The sequence below is a fragment of the Alligator mississippiensis genome, chromosome 8, assembly GCF_030867095.1.
Source record: "Alligator mississippiensis isolate rAllMis1 chromosome 8, rAllMis1, whole genome shotgun sequence".
Classification (NCBI taxonomy): Eukaryota; Metazoa; Chordata; order Crocodylia; family Alligatoridae; genus Alligator; species Alligator mississippiensis.
In genome coordinates, this window is record NC_081831.1 from 22,571,499 (window position 1) to 22,590,033 (window position 18,535).

The 18,535-nt window shown below is 60.5% G+C and overlaps 1 protein-coding gene across 11 annotated transcripts in view; it reads right to left on the reverse strand.

Annotated features, from left to right (window-relative positions):
• The window catches only part of NFIX (nuclear factor I X), an 80,400-nt gene that overhangs the window by 14,824 nt on the left and 47,041 nt on the right, over positions 1-18,535 (reverse strand). For all 11 annotated transcript variants that reach the window (XM_059732254.1, XM_059732256.1, XM_059732250.1 and 8 more), the window contains 3 exons: positions 17,643-18,174; positions 532-594; positions 207-281 (listed from right to left, as the gene is read on the reverse strand). In XM_059732254.1, the coding sequence (XP_059588237.1) occupies positions 207-281; positions 532-594; positions 17,643-18,174 (670 nt within the window). The remainder of the gene's footprint in view (positions 1-206; positions 282-531; positions 595-17,642; positions 18,175-18,535) is intronic.

Below are 18,535 nucleotides of genomic sequence, written 5' to 3' on the forward strand. Positions count from 1 at the left end.
GGACAGAGCAGTGAGGGGCATGTGGGCACTGCCAGTCCCCACTGCATGGCCCTGCCCTCTCCTGAGCAATGTGCGCAAGCTCTCTGCAGACCCCGGCAGGTAGCCACAATCCCTCCCACACCCCCTGTCCTCCACCTCCTACACACTTTCCCACCTCCGGCCCCCACCCACCTGCCCCCCCCCACCCACTGCCACCCGACACTTACTCTGTGACACTCTCACCAGCTCGGTCACATTCCAGACACCCGACGTCACGAAGCAGTCCTGGAAGGTCAGGTGCCCTGGGGGGGGCAGATGGACAGACAGATGGACACAGGTCAGAGGGCAGATACCTGCCCCAGCTCCCCCCTCCTCCTCCCCACTGCCAGGGACTGTGGGTACCTGGGGGGTCTCCCATGACCACTGGACAGGGGTCTGAGGGGCAGGTAAGGGGCAGGGGGCAAGGGTGGGGGAGTAGTGGGTACCTGGGGGTTTTCTCATGGCTGGATGTGGGGATGGGGGAGCAGGGGGGCGGGGGGGCAGGTTTCTCACCGTTGGGCAGTGGTTTGATGTCCGCATCTCCTTGCTGGTTTGAAGTGTCTGATTGTCCGGATTCTGGAACACAAGCAGAGGTGGCGGTGTCAGGGGGCCACATCACCAGCACCTCCTGAGCCCTGAAGCCTCCAGCTCCGCCCCAAGCCCTGGCCCCTGCTTCTGCCGCACGGCCCAGCCGGGGAGGGCTGAACCCAGGAGTCCAGGTGGGGTGGGGCTGGCAAGGCCAGGAGCTTGGTCTGTTGTGGCTTGTGCCTGGGGCACGTGTGTGGAATAACAGGGCCCTAATCCTGGCTAGGGGCTGCCGCAGGCGTGGGGTGTGGGGAGAGAGAGGGCTCCTACATGACCTCTGTGCGTTCTGAGGTAGGGCCTGGACACTGTGTCATGGGTGCTGGGGGGAAGATACCCCCAACACTGGGCAGGAGGCACCAGAGCCACAGGCCCCATGGGGCCCAGTCAAGCCTGGGAGACATGAGGAGGCCTTGGCCTACTCATGCCAAGTGGACAAGTGCTGGCCTGGGCAAAGAGGGTGTCACTAGTGTGGGGGAAACTGGAGGGGCTGGCAGCTCCCCTCCCAGCCCTGGGCTCCCCTCAGGGCCAGCCCCAGCCCTGCGGCGCCGAGCTGCAATGGCTGGCAGCCATCTTAGGTCTTGGCAGCCATCTTAGTGCTGGCGGCTCTCAGCCACCCCGCCAAGCCAGCAGCCGCCAGGGGCCGGGGGGGGGGGGGGTGAGCAGAGGGGGGGGGGGACCTGGAAGGGAGGGGATAATTGGAAGGGCGGTCTGCAAGGTTCACAGGATATGACATGGGGGGCAGCTGTGCCACAGTTGGGATGTGGGGGTAGGGCTGGCAGCCAGGACTTCTGGGTTCCGCTTGGGGGGCAGGAGGTCCAGTGATAAATGAAGGGGAGGGCAGGACACCTGGGTCTCATTCTCCACTCAAAGGAGTAGGGGCCAGAAGGTTATAAGCAAGGGAGGCATCAAGGTGGCAACTGCTGACACCCCCAAGGCCAAGATCAGGGCACTCTCTGGCGTCTTCCCAGCCACAGCCCACCTCACACACCCTGTCCCCCCTGCTACACTGGGGGCTGAGGGGCTTTATCTTCACCCAATGGAGACATGGGGCCAAGCTTACCACGGCCCAAGCTAGGCCTGCACTGGGGACAGGAAGAGGCCTGTGTCCCCAGGCCATGACATCTCCACCCCAGAGCCAGTTGCAACCAGGCCCCATGGGGTGATGCCCCTGAACACATCTGTACACACGGATCTCCCCCACACATCTTGGCCAGCACACACTCTCACTGGGGTACACAACATTTATGAGACGGGTGTGCAATGCAGGGCCCATCTCAGGGCCATAATCAGCCCAGGATGCAACATGCCAAGCCCATGGGGCTAGTACCTGTCACTGGGATGTCTGCGGCTGGTGGCACCATATGGATGCAGGGAACACACATATTGCACATACCCCAAAGCAGCCCCTGAGAATCACCCCGTGCCTTGAAACCCAGAACCCCCCTTAACACCATCCAGTAGGAGGCGCTGCACTACAGGGATAGGGTAGGGGGGGGCAGGAGCCGGGACACCTGGGTTCTCTCTCTGGCTCTGGGAGGAGCAGAGTGGGAAGTGCAACACAGGAACCAGACTGGTGGGTGGCATGGGAAGGGCGCAGAGCTCCAAGCCCCAAGCCTGTCCCTACCAGCAGGAAAGGGGCGCATGTGCCTTTAAGAGGAGACTTGGCACTGCCCGGTGCCCGCTGGCAGCCGGGCAAATGTGCGGCTGCAGCCATTTGATGGAGGGAAGGAGGCAGAGGGGGGGGCGCTCCCCTGAAATGGCGGCGCGGCCACAGGGGGCCCTGCCTACTCCCCTAACCCCAGCCCAGCTGGTGCCCCTCATTCCTGACCCCCAGCCCTTCACCCAGGCCAGGAACCTGGTGGCCCCAGAGCCCCCCAGCCCAGCTGGTGTTGCTCACTCCAGACCCCCAGCTCCCTGCTCTGCTGCTGCCCTTCCCTCTCAACCTGCCCCCATGCCCTGCAACCCTGCTGGTGCCCCTCACTCCTAACCTGCAGCCCTCTGCCAACGCTTGACAGCAGCCCCTTACCCTGCCAATACCCCTCGCTCCTGACCCTCAGCCCCCTGCCCCACCCCAGTCCTGCTGGTGACCCCTCACATCTGACCTGCAGCCTCCTGCCCTGCCAGTGCCCCTCACTGCCAACCTGCAGCCCCCAGGCCCTGCTGGAGCCCCTCACTCCTGACCCAGAGTCCCCTGCCCCCCCAACCTGTGGGCAGCCCTGGAGGGGGGTGGGTCCCAGGGAATGGGGCTGGGGGAGTTGTGGGGGTGCCCCCTCCCCTGCCCCAGAAGTGGTGGCCCAGTCCCTCGGCCACCTTGGGCTGATGCCAGACCTTCATTTGCTTGGCAGGCACCCAGTGGGGGCAAAGGTCGCAGTGCAGGGGAGGGGGCTCTGGCTGCTGGGGCAGGGGGGGCTACAGCCTGGCCTGCTAAGCACCGCCCCCCCCCCCCCCCCCCCGTCAAGCCCCAGGGCCTTGTGCTAGCCCAGAGACACTGACTGGGGCCCCCAGGCAGGTCATTGGGGGTGGGACTTGGGTACAAGCAGAGTGGGCTGGGCTAGGACCAGCTGCGGGGGAGGTGGGGACCATCCACTAGGCCTCATGCCCCATTCCAGCCAAGTGAGGCAGACAACCCTGGCATCTGGACCCCCAGCTGCTCTAATCTACCAAGCCTCCTCCTGGGGCTGGAAGGGAACCCAGGAGTCCTGCCCTCCCCTGAACCTCTAAAGGGAGACAAGAGGCCCAGCACCTGGCACAGCCTGGCCCTGCCCAACCACCCCCAATTTCCCCTACCCCTGAGGGAGGCAGGTGCCTGCAGTTCCTCCTGCTGGGGCTAGGTGGCGCCAGGGCCCAGAGCACAGCCCTAGAGCCTGCAGCCCCCAGCTTCCCCCCTCCTCCCCCCACCCAGCCTTGCTGGTGCCCCTCACTCGTGTCCCATAGCCCCTGTCTCCCTCAGCCCTGTGGGTGCCCCTCACTCACTCCTGACTCACATCAGCCCTGCCAGTGCCCCTCACTCCCACCCTGCAGCCCCCTGCCCCCCTCAGCCCTGTAGATGCCCCTCAATTCAGACCTGCAGCCCCTGACACCTCCAGCCTTGCTGGTGCCCCTCACTCCCAACCTGCAGCCCCCTGCCCCGCCCTGTCTCCGCTGCAGGGGGTGCTGTGGCTTTGTGGTGGGGGCCCTGTCCCCCCAACCCAGGCGCTGCCAAACCACCCCATAAACCTCCCTCTGTGCCTGCGTCAGGCTGATTGGGAACAGCTTGTGGGGCCGGGGCCAGGCGGGAGGGGTGGGGTGGGGTGGGGGGGCCAGGCCGGGGGCCAAGGCTGGGGCTGTGCCAGCCTCCTGCCCCTCCCCCCTGCCCGGGAAGGTCTGAGTCACTGGGGGCTGTGGAACAACCTGTGCCCAAGGGGGGGCGGGGTGGGGCTCAATGGGCCTTTGTTCAGTGGCAGGAGGTCACCCGAGGTAACGGGCTTCCAGCGGGGCAGAAGCCGTGGGTCAGAAGTATGGGGCACTGGCAGGGCCGGGGGGAGGGGGCTGCAGGTCAGGAGGGGCACCAACAGGAGGGGGAAAGGCCAAGGGGCAATGGGCACTATGGAGGAGGGGGGCACAGGCCCAGCCTGGGTAGAACCCAGGGATCCAGACTCCCAGCTGGTCTCTGCCCAGCAGCTCCCTGAGGCCAGGATAGAACCCAGGAGTCCCAGAGCCCAGACTGCCCTTCCCACTTCCTTCCAGGGCAAGGGGAACCCAGGCATTCCGGCCACACACACTCCCTCACTCCCTGCCCCTGTCTGAGGAGGTGGGTGGTGCCAGGCAGGCCCTGGCATAGGGTCTGGGCCCTCCAGGGGACCCTGTCCTGATCTGTCCACAGGGCTGGGGAAGGAGAGCAATATCAAGCGGTTAGAGCAGCAAGGTACCATCCTGCCAGGGAGGATTTAACAGCTGCCCCCCCCCCGCTCCCACAGTACCACCCGCCTGGGCCTAGAAACACGATGTCCTGCCAAGGCCCCTCCCCGCCCAGTCATTTATTTAGCTGGGGATGAGGCAAGGGTCGGGTAGGGATGAGGGCTTTGAGTCGGAAGCGAGGAGCACTGGAAGGTGGGGGGGGTGCAAATTCAGAGAACCCAAGGGTCCCAACGCCTCCCCTGCCTTCATAGAACTGCACCCCCTCTCCCAGGGCACAGGGAGAGAACCAGGCATCTGGGCTGCCTGTCTCCCCCAATTCAAACCATTCAGCCCCAATTCCCTCCCAGAGAGAGAACCCAGGCATCCGGGCTCCCCCATGACCCATACTGAAATGGTTGGGGGCTGAGGTCCTCTGCATTTGGGACAGGAAGGGGGGTGCCCAGCTTCCCGCCTGCTGCCCAGCCCCCAAGCACAGAGTCCGGGGCACCAGGGAACCCAGGAGTCTGGCCTCCCAGCCACTCAGAGCAAACAGTACCAGGGAGCCCAGGAGTCCAGCCTCCTGGCCTGCTCCTAGAGCTGTCTCACTGCCAAAGCTAGACCAAGGACCTAGGTGTCTGGGCTCCCAATTCTCCCTGCTTTCATTCTGACCCCCACCCTCAATCCCCTTTCAGAAGCAGAGAGAACCCAGGTGTTTAGTCTCCTCACCCTGTCACCCCAGGGTGGGGAGGTGGCAGCCAAGGGCCTGGCAGATGCAGCTGGCTCTGGGGTAGAGCAACCCAGCTCCAGCCTCCTCACCCTGGGGGCTGGAGGCTGTAGCGTGGCTGGTTGTAATTTGGAGCCTGGAAGCAATTTGCTCCTTAGTGGTCCCCAGCTCCTTGTTCTTCACCTCCCCCCCACCCCTGCAAGCCATCCCCACCCCAACACACACAGCACCCGTGCCCTGGCCCCCTGGGCTGAACGGCTCACCCCCCCAGAGGGAAGCACCCCCTTACCAGGGGAAACTGAGTCATGGAGAGAGCTGGACCAGCTCCGGGCCCTTGGCAGCAGAAGGGGTGGAGAATTCAGCTGTCCTGGCCAGGAGCCCCTCCCATGGGTACACCTGGCCTGTCATGCAAGGGCGCACACAGGCACAGAACCCAGGCATCCAGGTTCCTAGCACAGCCCCTGCTCCCTGCCCCCCTTATTAAATCACACACATGCTGCTCTCACCTCCATTTAATGAGCAAAGAGGCAGTGCCCACACCCCCGCTGGGCAGGGACTCATTAAGGCCCAGGTGGGGGAGGGGGGATATGAGCCCCCTGCCCCCCCAAATCTTGGGCTCCCCCCACCCCCAGTTCCGTCAGTGCCTTTACTCCCAACCTGCAGCACCCTGCTGCTCCCCAGCTCAACTGGTGCTCTTCACTCCCAACCCACAGCCCCCAGGGCTCCCCTGGTGCCCCTCACTCCTGTCCCACAGCCCCTGCCCCTTCAACCCTGCCAGTTCCCCTTACTCCTGCCCCACAGCCCCCTGCCCTCCCTGGCCCTGCTGGTGCCCCTTACTCCTGCCCCACAGCCCCCTGCCCCCTCCCCCCCAGCCCTGTCAGTGCTCCTCCCCCTGCCCCACAGCTCCCCAACCAGGCCGTGGCCGCGTCAGTGGTGTGGGGGGGCTGGGCAGGGGCCAGCGCGGGGGCCAGGGCAGAGGAAGTGTGTGAGGAATGCGCCTGGCACGAGGCCAGCGGGGCCAGCACAAAGACACAATTGTTGATGTTGGGTCCCCAGGGCCGGCACCGTGCAGAGCTGCCTCCAACCCGGACGCCTGGGTCCTTGGGGAAGACAGGCAATGGCCCCTCCAGTGCTGGCCCCCAGCCCTGAGCTGAGCCCCCCACCCCCTTGTAAGACACCCTCAGACCCCCCCCCCCCAGATCTAAGACCCAGTGTGAGGGGCCTCCTGTCCTACCAGGGGGCACAGAGGAAGAGCAGAGCCCCCACACAGCAGGGTCACAGGCAGGATGGGGCATCAGGATGCTAGCAGGAGCCCAGATGCCTGTGTTCCCTGCCTCTTCTATGAGGGCAGCAGGGGCCAGAGGATTAGAGGTGGGGGCTGGGAGCCCAGACACTTGGGTACCCTTGCCCTTGGCCTTGTCGTTCACCTTGGTGCTGGCTGGGCAAGGGGCTGAGTACGGGTGGGCAGCATGTGCGGCCCCAACTCCTCACCTCTGACCCCAGCCTGGGAGCACTAATTACCCTGTCAGGAGGCGCGTGGCAGGTGGACATGTTCCCCGCCCTCCCCCAGATGGATGGATAGATGCAGGGAGGGGGCAGCCCTGGGCTCCTGGACCCCTGGGGGCTTGTTGACACGGATTAGGTTGGCGGGGTCAGAGGTCAACAGAGCGTGCCAGGGTCATGACTTCAACAAGTTGAGCAATAAAGAGGCGTGTGGCAGGGAGAAGGGGTAGGGGAGGGGGCAGGGCCAAGGAAGAAGACCCGGCGCCCCCTTCCCCCACACACAAGCATAGTGATAAGGGCAGGACACCTCGGTCCTATCCAGGCTCTGAGGGGGGCTACTGGCAGCCCCAAAGCGTCTCCAGCCCTGCCAATGCCCCTCACTCCCGACCCTCACCCCACTTTGCCCCCTCCCAAGCCCTGCTAGTGCTTCTCACTCCTGACTCTCAACCCCCTCTGCCCTGCTATGCCCCTCACTCCCAACCTGCAGCCCCGCCACCCCACTACCCCCATTTACTCTCCACTAGAGGGCACTGTGCTATAGGGAGCTGGGCAGGGGGGCATCCAGTGGGGGGGGGGGTGTCAGACTTTGCACCCCAATGCCCCAGCCCTAGAAGAGGCCCTGCTGCAGGAGTGGAGGGCACCAGATGCCTTCCCCTGTCCCTGCCAAGGGGACACAGGTATGGGAGTTGTCCCAGGGCCCCCAACCTCCTGGAGGTTGGCAGCAGTGGCAGTGATACCATCTCCCCTCATCCCCTGCACTGCACTCTGCTCTGGCTCCCGGCTCGCAGATGGCCCCCGGCTGCGCCCAGCAGCTGCCACTCTGCGTTGGCAGGCATCCGGGGAGGAGCAGGGACTGGGGGCAGTGTGCGGCACATGGCCCAGAGCAGGGGGAGGGCTGGGGGGCGGTTGGCTGGCAGCTGCCCCCTCCCAGGGCGCAGAGCCAGAGAGTGGGAAGGGCTGGATGCACAGAACCACAGGCTGGGGTGTCACACACCTAAATACGTGCACACCAGGCCACACTCCCTGCCACCGCCTCCACTTCCCCCTCCCCATGCCCTGGCGGTTCCCACTGTCCCTGGGTCTCCCGCGTGTCCTGCTCACGCCACCAGCACAGATACAACTCCCGTTGCTGTCTGCCCGTCCTCTCCATCCCACTCCGGCGCAGCCCTGGGCTCAGCCACATCCAGCTCCCCTTTGTCCATTGCTGGCAGCAGGTGCCAACATGGGCATATGGCCCTTCCTGGTAAGGGCCCCTTCTGTGGCCCAGGCTCTTGGGGATGATAGCTGAGGGCTGCAGGGTCACCCAACCTAGCCTGGTCCCCAGGGGTGAGTGCCCTCAGCTCAACTGGGCCAGCCCGGTACCCACGTCATCTCCTGCCCACCCTCTATCCCTGGCAGTGCTTGCACTTTGCATCCCTGCTGAGCCTGTGATGGTTCACATGGTTCGTCTCCATCTCTGGATTGGTCTAGCCTCTGCCCCTGTTCTAGCTTCTGCCCCGGCCCCAGGCCATTGCCAAGCTAAAGGGGCCAGGTGTGAGTCGTGCCATGCATCTCTGTGCCAGGTCCAACCCTCCCCATCCACATCCCCATGCAAGAACTGTGGGGGCCAAAGAGCCTGGGCGCCTCAGGGGAGCCCGTCTGTTCAGTGGTGGAGAGGTGCCCACCACGAGCTGGGGTAGCAGACGGTACGGCCAGCACATCGGGTGCCGGGGGGCAGCTGCCGGGCTGGGAGCCCCTAGAGGCCACATTCCCACCTCCACTGACAGCCAGCGAGGCCAGGGAGTGGGGCAGAAGTCGACACCTGCTACTGGGCCGGCTTGTGCGGCTGGCCCGGGGCGCCTGCACAGCCAGACGGCCCCAGGCAGAGCCCCAGGGGGGTGGTGAGGCCGCCGTGCCAAGTGCAGACGGAGCCTGGGCACTGTGGAGGCCATTGAGGCCAAGGCAGCAGGAAGCAGCAGGGGATGCAGGGGCCTGTCAGGGACCTGGGGGGGAGGGAGAGCAGTGGTGGGGAGAGCATGTAGGGCCAGGCACAGCGAGGTATGTGTGTGAGCCACGCATGCAGAGAGGGGATTGTGTGACAGGGCTACCTGATGCTATGGGGGTGGGGGGGGTCTAACACGTGTGCACACATGTACAGAGCAGCTTGTGCATGTGTGTGTGCATGCATGTGTGCAGAAAGTTTACACGTGTGTGTATGCAAATGTGTAGGCAGAAGCTTGTGCATGTATACACACATGCGGAGAGGCTTGCACCTGGACATATGTGAATGCACGTGTGCAGAGAGGTTTGTGCATGTGTGTGTGTGCACATACATGCAAAGGCTTGTACACAGGCCCCACACACAGAAAGAAGATCGCTTGTTTCAAGGCTGTGTGATATTCTTGGGGGGGTGCATGTAAGCATATGTGTGTGCATGTGAGCATGTGCACATGTGCATTCACATACAAAGCCCACGCATGAGGCCCGCATGCTGCCAGAATACCTGCAGAACATTAGCATGAGTCCATACACCCTGAGCTCTGATGATGTCAGCAGGTGACATGAGCTGGCCAGGTCTCATCCTGACACTGCAGCCAGGGGGAGACACAGCACTGGTCTCCAGCCTTATTTCAAAGCCTCCTGGTGTCTCCAGCACTACTGAACACAGAAGGGATGAAGCTACCAGGCACCTGTGGCATTTAGCCTTGGCCAGTACTATCTAGAGGCTCCTTCCACGACTGCCACCCCCCAAAAACTAGAACAGCGTCTTACTGGGGTAAGGGGACAGGGCCTGGGCCAAGGAGTTGGGACCCTTCAGAGGCAAGATGCTTCCACCATGAGTCCTCAAACAGCCCCAAATGCCACCCAGCACAGCCTGGAGCCGGGGCCTACATGTCCTTCTGCCATGCATGACCGCGTCCTGTGCCACGTGAATAAGACACAGAGCCTGGGGCACTGCATCAGAGCTACATAACATCCCTCATTGAAGTTGCATGACAGGCTAGATTTATACCACTGACACTTCACGCAGTGGCGGCTCTGGTGAAATAACCCCCTGGCCTTGATGGTACCTGTCCTGGGTGCAGACAGGTGCTAAAGTGGGGCCCACACCATGGAACAACACCCAGGATCAGCATCCCGGCATGCACAAGGCCGGCGGCAGGGGCAGTTGTCAGGCGCTGATGCTTTTTTGATACAGAGAAACCCATGGCATGGGAAAGAGGGCTGGCCTTGTACATATGTATAACATGCACACACCAATCTGAACTGAATGTGGGCAGCTTCATTCACATGTAAACACTTCTTGGGATGAGGTCGACATCCACAGTAATTTTAAGGTAGGGGAAAAAGCCCACACCTGTTGCTTTTACCCTCCCGCTGCTTCAGACAAAGCCAAAGTGGTTGCTTGAGCCCACCCCACCCTGGTCCTGGATCTCCAGGTTTAACACCACCACGTGCCATCACATTTTTAGGCATCTGCCTTCCCTTCCTGGAATGATTTAACAGAATGAAAAGGAAAAAAAGGGGGGTGGGGATAAAGGCCAGGGGTGTTTCTGTGCTGCCACCCTGCCCCTGGGGGACTCTCACAATCCCACGTCAGGTAGCCGGGGAAATTTCCTCCCTGCAATAGGGACCCCATTTTCCAGCCAGGGCTAATCTTAACCCCCACCCCTGGTGCCCATGGCTGGCTCTGCCTCCCCAAGTCTGGGCAATATCTCGTGCTGCAGCTTAGATGGACTCAGGCAGACTGAGGCCATGGACTGAATGATGCAGCTGGGTTCCTGGTCCAGCTGCCTTATCTCGGGGCCAGTGACAGGGTGCCAGCAGTGGAGGGCAGGAAGGGTGCTAGATTGTCATGAGGCTGTGTGAGGCCTATGGGAGGGCCAGGCTCTTCCCACTGATGGCTGCGGCCCCGCACCATGCCTGGCAATTGAGATTTAATTTTCTGTGCACTCCACGATTGTGGGTTGTTGAAGTAATTGCCCAGAGGTATGTGCGGCATGTGAGGAAAGCTGGGCTCTGCCTCCAAGGGCCTGAGAGCCCGGCCTTGCACGCAACCACCACCAGCAAAATGCCCAAGAATGCTGAGGACAGTCCTGGGTGCTGTGTTATCCTATGGCCAGCACCCCAGGTCCCCCTTGTCACCCTGCTGGTGCTTTCTGGCCTACAAATAGTCCCAGTGCCTGCCACAGCCAGATGTGCCCTGTGGGAGCTGGAGATGCCCTGAACAGCAAAACGCCTAAGCTGTTCCCAAAGGAATCAGCCCCCAGGGTCTGGGGTCCAGGCCACATGGGACAGCCCCCAGTCATGGGTGGGGTGCAGTTACCTACCCTGAGGTACCAGGAACCCATCCCTCCAGATGCTACCCCAGTGCCAGGAGTCTGATGGGGCACAGGGAGCCAGAGGAAACACAGTGTGGAGGGGATGGCACCAGTGGCAGAAGCTTGGCCCCATGTCCTGTACTTCAGGGATCTCACAGAGGACATGGCCCTGGGCTGCTCGTATAGTCAGAGGGCTCTGCACCCCAAAAGGGATCACTAGATGCTGCTGTCCTGGATTCCCCACACACTGGCAGCCCGTTGGGGTCAGCCCCCAAACTAAGCAGCCTTCCCCTAAACCCCCTGGTCCTGAAGCACAGGTGTTAGGGTGGCACCAACTTCCAGCAACCCCCCAGTTGCAGTGTCTGACCTTTCCTGAAGGAGTTGGAGGGCATGGGGGGTGGGGAGAGGGGAGTTCACACAGAGGTGCCTGGCACTAGGGTCCCTACCCTGCCCTCCTGCTGGCATCTGTTTTCCAAGAACCCAGAACTCCTCTCCATCCATTACAGGCCAGTAAATAATTACATTTACAAGCCCCATGCATTGCTGCCACCATCCATGTGCTCAGAGCTGCAGCCCAGCTTCATGAACCAACCAACCAAACCAAGGACCCAGCAGGCACAGCCTCACTCCCAGCCCCCATGCATCAGAGGCGAGAGCAGGAAGTCAAACGCAAAAGCACTGGGGTTATGGGGAATGGAATGAAGAGGAGCCAATGCTGTCGATGAGGACATCTGGGTGAGACAGATGCTAGCAAGGAATGGTTTCCCTGGCCAGGGGGACACAAGGGGTGGGAGACAGCACAACAGTGAGAGTGGGAACCAGTCTGGGGAGGTGAGATGATGCCCACCGGGCACGTTGGGACTGGAGCAGAGCTGTGTCAGGACACCCAGAGAGCAGGAATGGGCGCTTTGATCTTCTGTAGTGTCATTATGAATACTTAATAATTCTGATATCATATCATACCTTATCTTAACATACCATACCATATCATATATTATCTTAAATTGTCATATTTTATATAATCTTAGATTACATTACAATCAGTGGCAATCCCTTGATTTGAGGATGATTTCTACCATGGCTCATTGATGGGGTATAATATAATATAATATAATATAATATAATATAATATAATATAATATAATATAATATAATATAATATAATATATTCTCCCCAAGGCTGGCCCCAGCTCACCCAGCTGGGCAGTTGCCGAGTGCCCTGGGTGTGTGTAAGGATGATGAGGGCTCATTTCAGGTGCTCATGGGCTCTGGTTGTGGCCTCTAGGTGATGGTGGCCATAAGCAGCATGTACCCTGCAGGGTGGAGAAGCCATGGGGGTGCGTGGGGCCTCTGGGAAGGGACGTGGGGTGCAGGGGTGGCCAGGAACCAGGGGTTTTTGTCAGGTCTCACATAATATAAGGACAAAGTCCCCCCTGCAGTGGGACTCACAGAAGCCAGGCCATAGGGAGCAAGGCCATGGAGAGGGAAGGCATGGAGCCCAGCCTCACTCCCCTGCCCAGCTAGGCAAGATACTCATCACCATGGTAATGCAGCTCATGGGGAAGTGTGGCTATAGAGATGCTATTCAATCCTACTACTGCCCTTCGAGCCAGAGGAAACTGAGGCACAGCCATGGGGACAGGCTGAGCTATGATCACTTGGCAAAACAACTGCACCACAAGGAAGAAGCATCTTCACTCTAACCATTATGTCCCAACCTCCTCCTGAGTGCTAGGAGCAATTGCCAGGGGCCCTGACTAATAACAACACATCCCACCCCAGCAGGACCCCTCTCCAAGCTGGGAGAGAACCCAGGAATCCTGCCCCACCTCCGCGGGTACCACCCCGCAGCCCTACTCCCGAATGGTCTCTGTGCTATGTCCCCCGGAGAATCTCTGTCCCCTGCTGTCTCACCAGGCTGCTGCTCACTGTCCCACCAGGCTGTTCATAGCTTCTGCCACTGCTAAAACACTAATTTCTCAGACGAGTGGAGTTACAAGTGTTTGTACCCAGAGGTGGTGGTCGGGGGGGGCACAGGATGGAAGTGACAAGCCCAGGGCACCCATGACCCAGCCAAAATGTATTCCAAAAGCAGGGCAGTTGGAGCCTTGGGTGCTGACTGTAGACTCTAACCCAGGCCCCAAGCTGGTCGCAAGTGTCAGGCTGGTCTCTTGGTGTGGCTGCTGGCCCTGTCGGGGGGCTAGGGACTGCTGAGGATGGGGGCTGACATTTAGGCACAGGCCAGCTACTTGATGTCCCGTGGAGAGGGCAACATATGCGGCACCCAGAAGCTCTGGGCAGGACCGATGTGTGCCCGGGGTCTCATGCCAGCCCATGCCCAGTCGATACTAGCCACTCAATGGGGTGACTGTGAATGACTCCTGGAAGGAGACCCCCAGGGCTACAAGCAGGGCAACAGGGAGGGATACTCAGGTCCTGTCCAAGGCTGTGTCCATGGCTCTATGGTTCAATCCCCCCTTGAACAGTAACGATATGGGTTAGACGGCAACAGCAGCTGGACTGGCCACCATCCTCTAGAGCCACCACTGTGAGGGGTACAAAGCTCCCCTCCCCAGGGAGCTGGGAATGTGACATCATGTCCTGTCCATGGGCGAGCAGCAGCTGTGCCTGAACCCCGGGTTTCCTCCTTGACCTGGAAAGCCAGGGTTCAAGCTGGATCCATGGAAGAAGTGCAGAGCAGAGGGGGAATGAGCTGCAGCTGCGGGGATTCCCCGTCCCAGCTTCCTAAACCCATTGCACTCTTCCTCTTGGCCATGCTGCCGGGCCAGTGCCGGGGGGGCCATGGGACAGATGTGCTCACAACATCCTCTGCTGCCTCAGGGCAGCAGAAGGGGGAGAGAGAGATTCCCCCCTGCTCGGGGTGAAAGGAGGGAGTGGAGTGGAGCTGGGGAATGGGGTCCCTATGGCACTAGGTGCCCCCCACCCCCCTTTCCAGCGCTTGCCTGGTCCCTCTGCCCCGCACCCGCTCCCCAGTGTAAACACAAACAAACACAGGAGAAAATCAGGCTTTGTGGGGCTGTGTTGACATGGCCAGGCCCCATGAAAGGCACCTTTCAGGCCGGCCCCCTCAGCCAGGGAGTGCTGAGCCCTGAGCAGGCCAGGGACTCTGCACAGGTTACATCTAGCATCAACCCGCACCATTTGGCTACATCCTGCCTGGGTTCCATCCCCTGCGAACGCTGCTCAGTGCTGGAATCTGGAGTCACTCCAGTGCGACTTAGATTGGACCTCACTGTGATCAGGCAAAGCCCCCTGCCGTCAGCCAGGGAAGCAGAGAAAGGGGCTCTGGCTGGGTGGAAAGGGACTAGGAGCACCAATGAAACCTGGTCTGGCTTGGACCCTACTTGTCCCATGGGTATCGAAGCACCCAACGCCCCTTGACAGGCCCAAACACCTCCTACAAAGCCTTGGCCTGGCCTGACTTTGGCTCCCAGGCTACAACCCCTGCCCTCAATGCATCCAGGGGGATGCCCTGCTGATGGACAGCCTGCCTGGCAGGGCCTGGTGGGGATGGGAGCTGAGACCACAGGGGCTGGGAGGGCACTGATCTCAACTAGGCTGGCCCAGCCCTGGCACCGCCCTGATCCTCATCTCCGCCTGGATCTGTGCCAGCTGCCCCAGCACTTCCAGGAATGGGTGCGCACTGGCAGCTGAGGAGTGAGGAATTTGCCTTGGGGACAGGGGTGGGGAGGGTGCCCAAAATTCTCCAGCGCATCTCGTGCCCCCGCCTGCCCGCTGCAGGAGTCTCCGCTGTCTCCAGATCCCTATCTCAGCCTTTCCAAGCCCAGGCTGTGAGTCAGCAGAACCCAAGTGTCCTGGCACGGGGCTCCCACACTCCTTCAAACTCAGGTGTCCTGTCATCTGGGGCCTCCCTGGCCTGCTCTACCCAACAGGTTCCACTCCCTGCCCAAAAATGTGAATAGGCAGGGAGGCAAATCCTACCAGGAGGGTAAGAGCGTTGGGCTCCCAGGAGTGAATATGACACTGCAGGGGAACCTGGTCTGCTTGGCCCCCACCTGCCAAAACTGGGCACCTGCCCCAGAATCCTGCTGGGGATCCAGCAGGCTGCAGCAAAATGCCTCCCAGAAGACTCAGCACCCTCCTTCCTGGGTGCGCAGCCAGCAGTGGGGACACAGCAGGATGGGCAAGGGAGGCTGGTGCTGTGTTCCCATGGTGCCAGGACGAAGGGACGCTGGGATCCCTACGAACTGGCCAGGGCAGTAACTGCCATCAGCCATGTCCCTCCAGCCACACAGTGCCTGTGGCTGAGATCACTGACAACCAGAGACTGAGCCACAAGTCACAGGCCCCCAGGGGAAAGGGGGCAGTTATGGACTCCAGCCTCTGGTCACTCCTGCCCACGGCGGGTTCAAGTGACGTGTTCACCTCATCCAGGCCTCAGCCCCACCACCATGGGGTTCTGCATTAGACAGGCCAGGACAGGACAGGAGGGGCCAGAGGCTCCAACCACCCACAGGTGCCCGGGAAAGGGACTCGTGTTAACATGAACCCTGCCATGATGCCCTGGTAGCCCTGTCAGCCCTAGCTGGAGGAGACAGCAATAAGGCTACAACCAGCAGAGCTGCCTTGGGTTTGTGGCAGGGACCTTTGCTCACCCCAGGACCTGCGAGGCGGACGGACCGACATGCGGATGGCATCTGCTAGGCCCTTGCCCTTGTGTGGAGGAACAGGGAGGGCGAGGATGGGCTCATGAGGCCCCAAGCAGCCAGCACAGCTGGCCTCAGGTGTGTGACGGTGCTGCCAAGCCAATGGCACAACTGGGTGCTCTGGGGCCTGGTGTGAGCAGAACCAGGCTGCACATGTTGGGAGCACATGGAGGAAAAAAGAGGGCAATCAGGCCAGGCAAAGCTGGGACAGAACTCCCTCCAAGATGCATCAATAAGGGGCGAAGGTGACCAGGCCAGAGCAGCCAGGAGGGAAAGCAAGAGAATCATTGGCATGCAACAAACATGGGACAGTGTCACCCTGAGCATGTGGCATTGTGTGCTACTGTGAACACACGTGTGTGGGTATGGTGTATGCACGCACGGGATCTGCGTGTGAGTGCATGTGCCCATGGTGCCACTCTGGGTGTGCCTGTGCACACACCGAGGGGGGGTGCTCTTTGGTGAACACCTGAGCAGGCAGGTTGAAACGACGTGAACAGGGGCGCACACGTGTATCAAGGCGGCGGAAGATCATGGGATACAAACCACTGCGGCCCTGTGAGTCGGCACGAAAAGGATCTCGCTAGGAAGCTCCAGGGCTAAAGAGTTAACGCAGCTGAGATTTGCTCTTATTCTCCTCTGCTTCCTGAATGTGACAGAGGGGCGAGGGGACAGGGAAGGGAAGAAAAGCAGGGTTACAGCAGCTAGGAAACATGTGAAGTGGACAGGGAAGTCGGGACACCAGAACCCGGCAAGACAAGATAGAGACGAAGGCGAGAGGGAAGACAGATCGAGTTGGAGCTGGAAGGAGAAAGGGTGAGAGAGGAAAGACAGCAGGTAAAAATCCGGGGTGGGGGGAAGAGGGAGACAATAAGACTCAAATGGAAGAGGCACAAAAACCAGAAGGAAGAAATTGCAGGCGGCTGTGGCCTCATGAGTGAGCCCAAAGAAACCTTCACGTGCTCCCATTCCCGCAGTCCAGAGCCAGCAGCAAACGGGCTGCGTGTCAGCATTGGCTGGAGCCAGAGCTGGCATCTCGGGTGCCGTGGGGAAGAAACAAACAAAACTAAGGAGATCGGAAAGCCCCGAGCTAGCCCTCCAGCCTGACCTGCCAAAACACCCCCTGATTTCACAGCACGCGGTTAAAAAAAATAAGAGGAGGCCCTGAGGAGGAAATCCGAGGCATAATGGTTCGCGGGGGTGGCAGCGCACGGCATAAGGGTTTTAAAAGGAAAGATTAGGACTCAACCCCCCACCTCCCCTGCCTCCCTGCTGCAGCCATTCCCTCGTCCCCCTGCCACAGCTCTCTGGTGAAAGAAAGAGAGAAACTTTTCCCGGCCTGGGCCAGTGCCTTTGGCAAATGCCTGGTTCTTCCCAGAAGTGGCTGTGGTGAGTGCCGGGAGCTGGGTTTTGTGGCTGGTTTGCCATTACTGCCACCCTGCCACCCCCAAATCTAGGCAACAAAAGAAACAGCTGATGCAGGGAGGGGAAAAAAGAGAAACCCCCCTCTCCTCCCCCACCACCCCCAGGATTCAGAGACAGTATAAGCAAACAGAAGAGCAGGGAAAATTCCCATCAGAATCAAATTGCTTCTCACATCCCGTCATTTCTCTCTTTTTTTAATACCTCCACCCCCCGCTCCAGTTAGCCTTAACATTTGCTCAGCATTCAGGTATTTCACATGCATGCACATGGCCCTGTTGTGTGAAGAGCAGGCTTTTCACAGGGGCAGAAACCATGCATCCCAGGGACGAGGGCAGTCACAAGGTCTCCATGAGGCCGTTTCCCCTAACCTTGGGGGGAAGGGGGGAAGAAGTTTGTGGATGATGCGAGGCCAATTAATGCCAGAGAGTAGGGGCAGGTGGGAAGGCACCTCTGCAGTGGGGACAAGGGGGTTTTACTCAGGGGGTGGAGAGGGGGAGGAGGGGATTTTAAAAGAGGACTTACCAGGAGTGTGAACAAAATACGCCAAGTAAAGATCCAGTTCTTTAATTGTGACTCCAATGTGGTGGGGCTGGACGCAGAGGCCCGGGTTTGAGCACTGCGGTGATTTGTACAACCGCTCCCCATCAGTACTTTCGAGGGGGATCCCTTTGAACAATATGACCATAACCAGGTCCAGTCTCCACACCTTGTCGGCCTGCCGCAGGCAATCGATGCGCCGGATCTTGCCTTTCTGGTCAGGGTTGGAGAGGACGCAGCAAGGCGGCTTCTTGCCGGTGATGGTCAGCACGAAGTCCTCGCGGAACTCGGGGCGGATGTCTTTGCGCAGCTTGGCCAGGAGCCGGGACGCCCATTTTTGCTTGATCTCAGGCTTCTCACCCAGCAGCTCATCCTTCACAGCGCGCTCCTCGTCCTTGGACATCCGCTTCTCATGCTTCTTGAAGTACTTGCGCTTGCGGGCTTGCAGGTTGAACCAGGTGTAGGAGAAGGCACGGACGTGAGGGAGGAGGGCCTCAATGAAGGGGTGGAATTCATCCTGGCAGGAAGGGGGGCCACAAGAGAAGGGGATGAGACAAAAGGTGCAGGGGGGAAAGAGGAAAACACCGTTAGGTGGCGGCAAGCAAAGAAACACGAGTCCAGCCCAGCCCTCGCCACCCGCCTGGGCCCCGACACTACCGAGAAGCTGAGGTAGAACTGAGGCACTGTGCTGGCTGACATAGCACTGGGTGCCAGGGGGGTGGTGATTTGCCTTCCCAGGTCTTTTACCTCTCCCACCAGCCCACAGCCCTCAGCCTCAATGGGGGGGTGGGAAATTGCCAACCAACCCATCCACAAACACACCCATCCAGCCACGAAAATTCGCCTGGATCAAAACAAAATTAACGATTTTCTCTGCC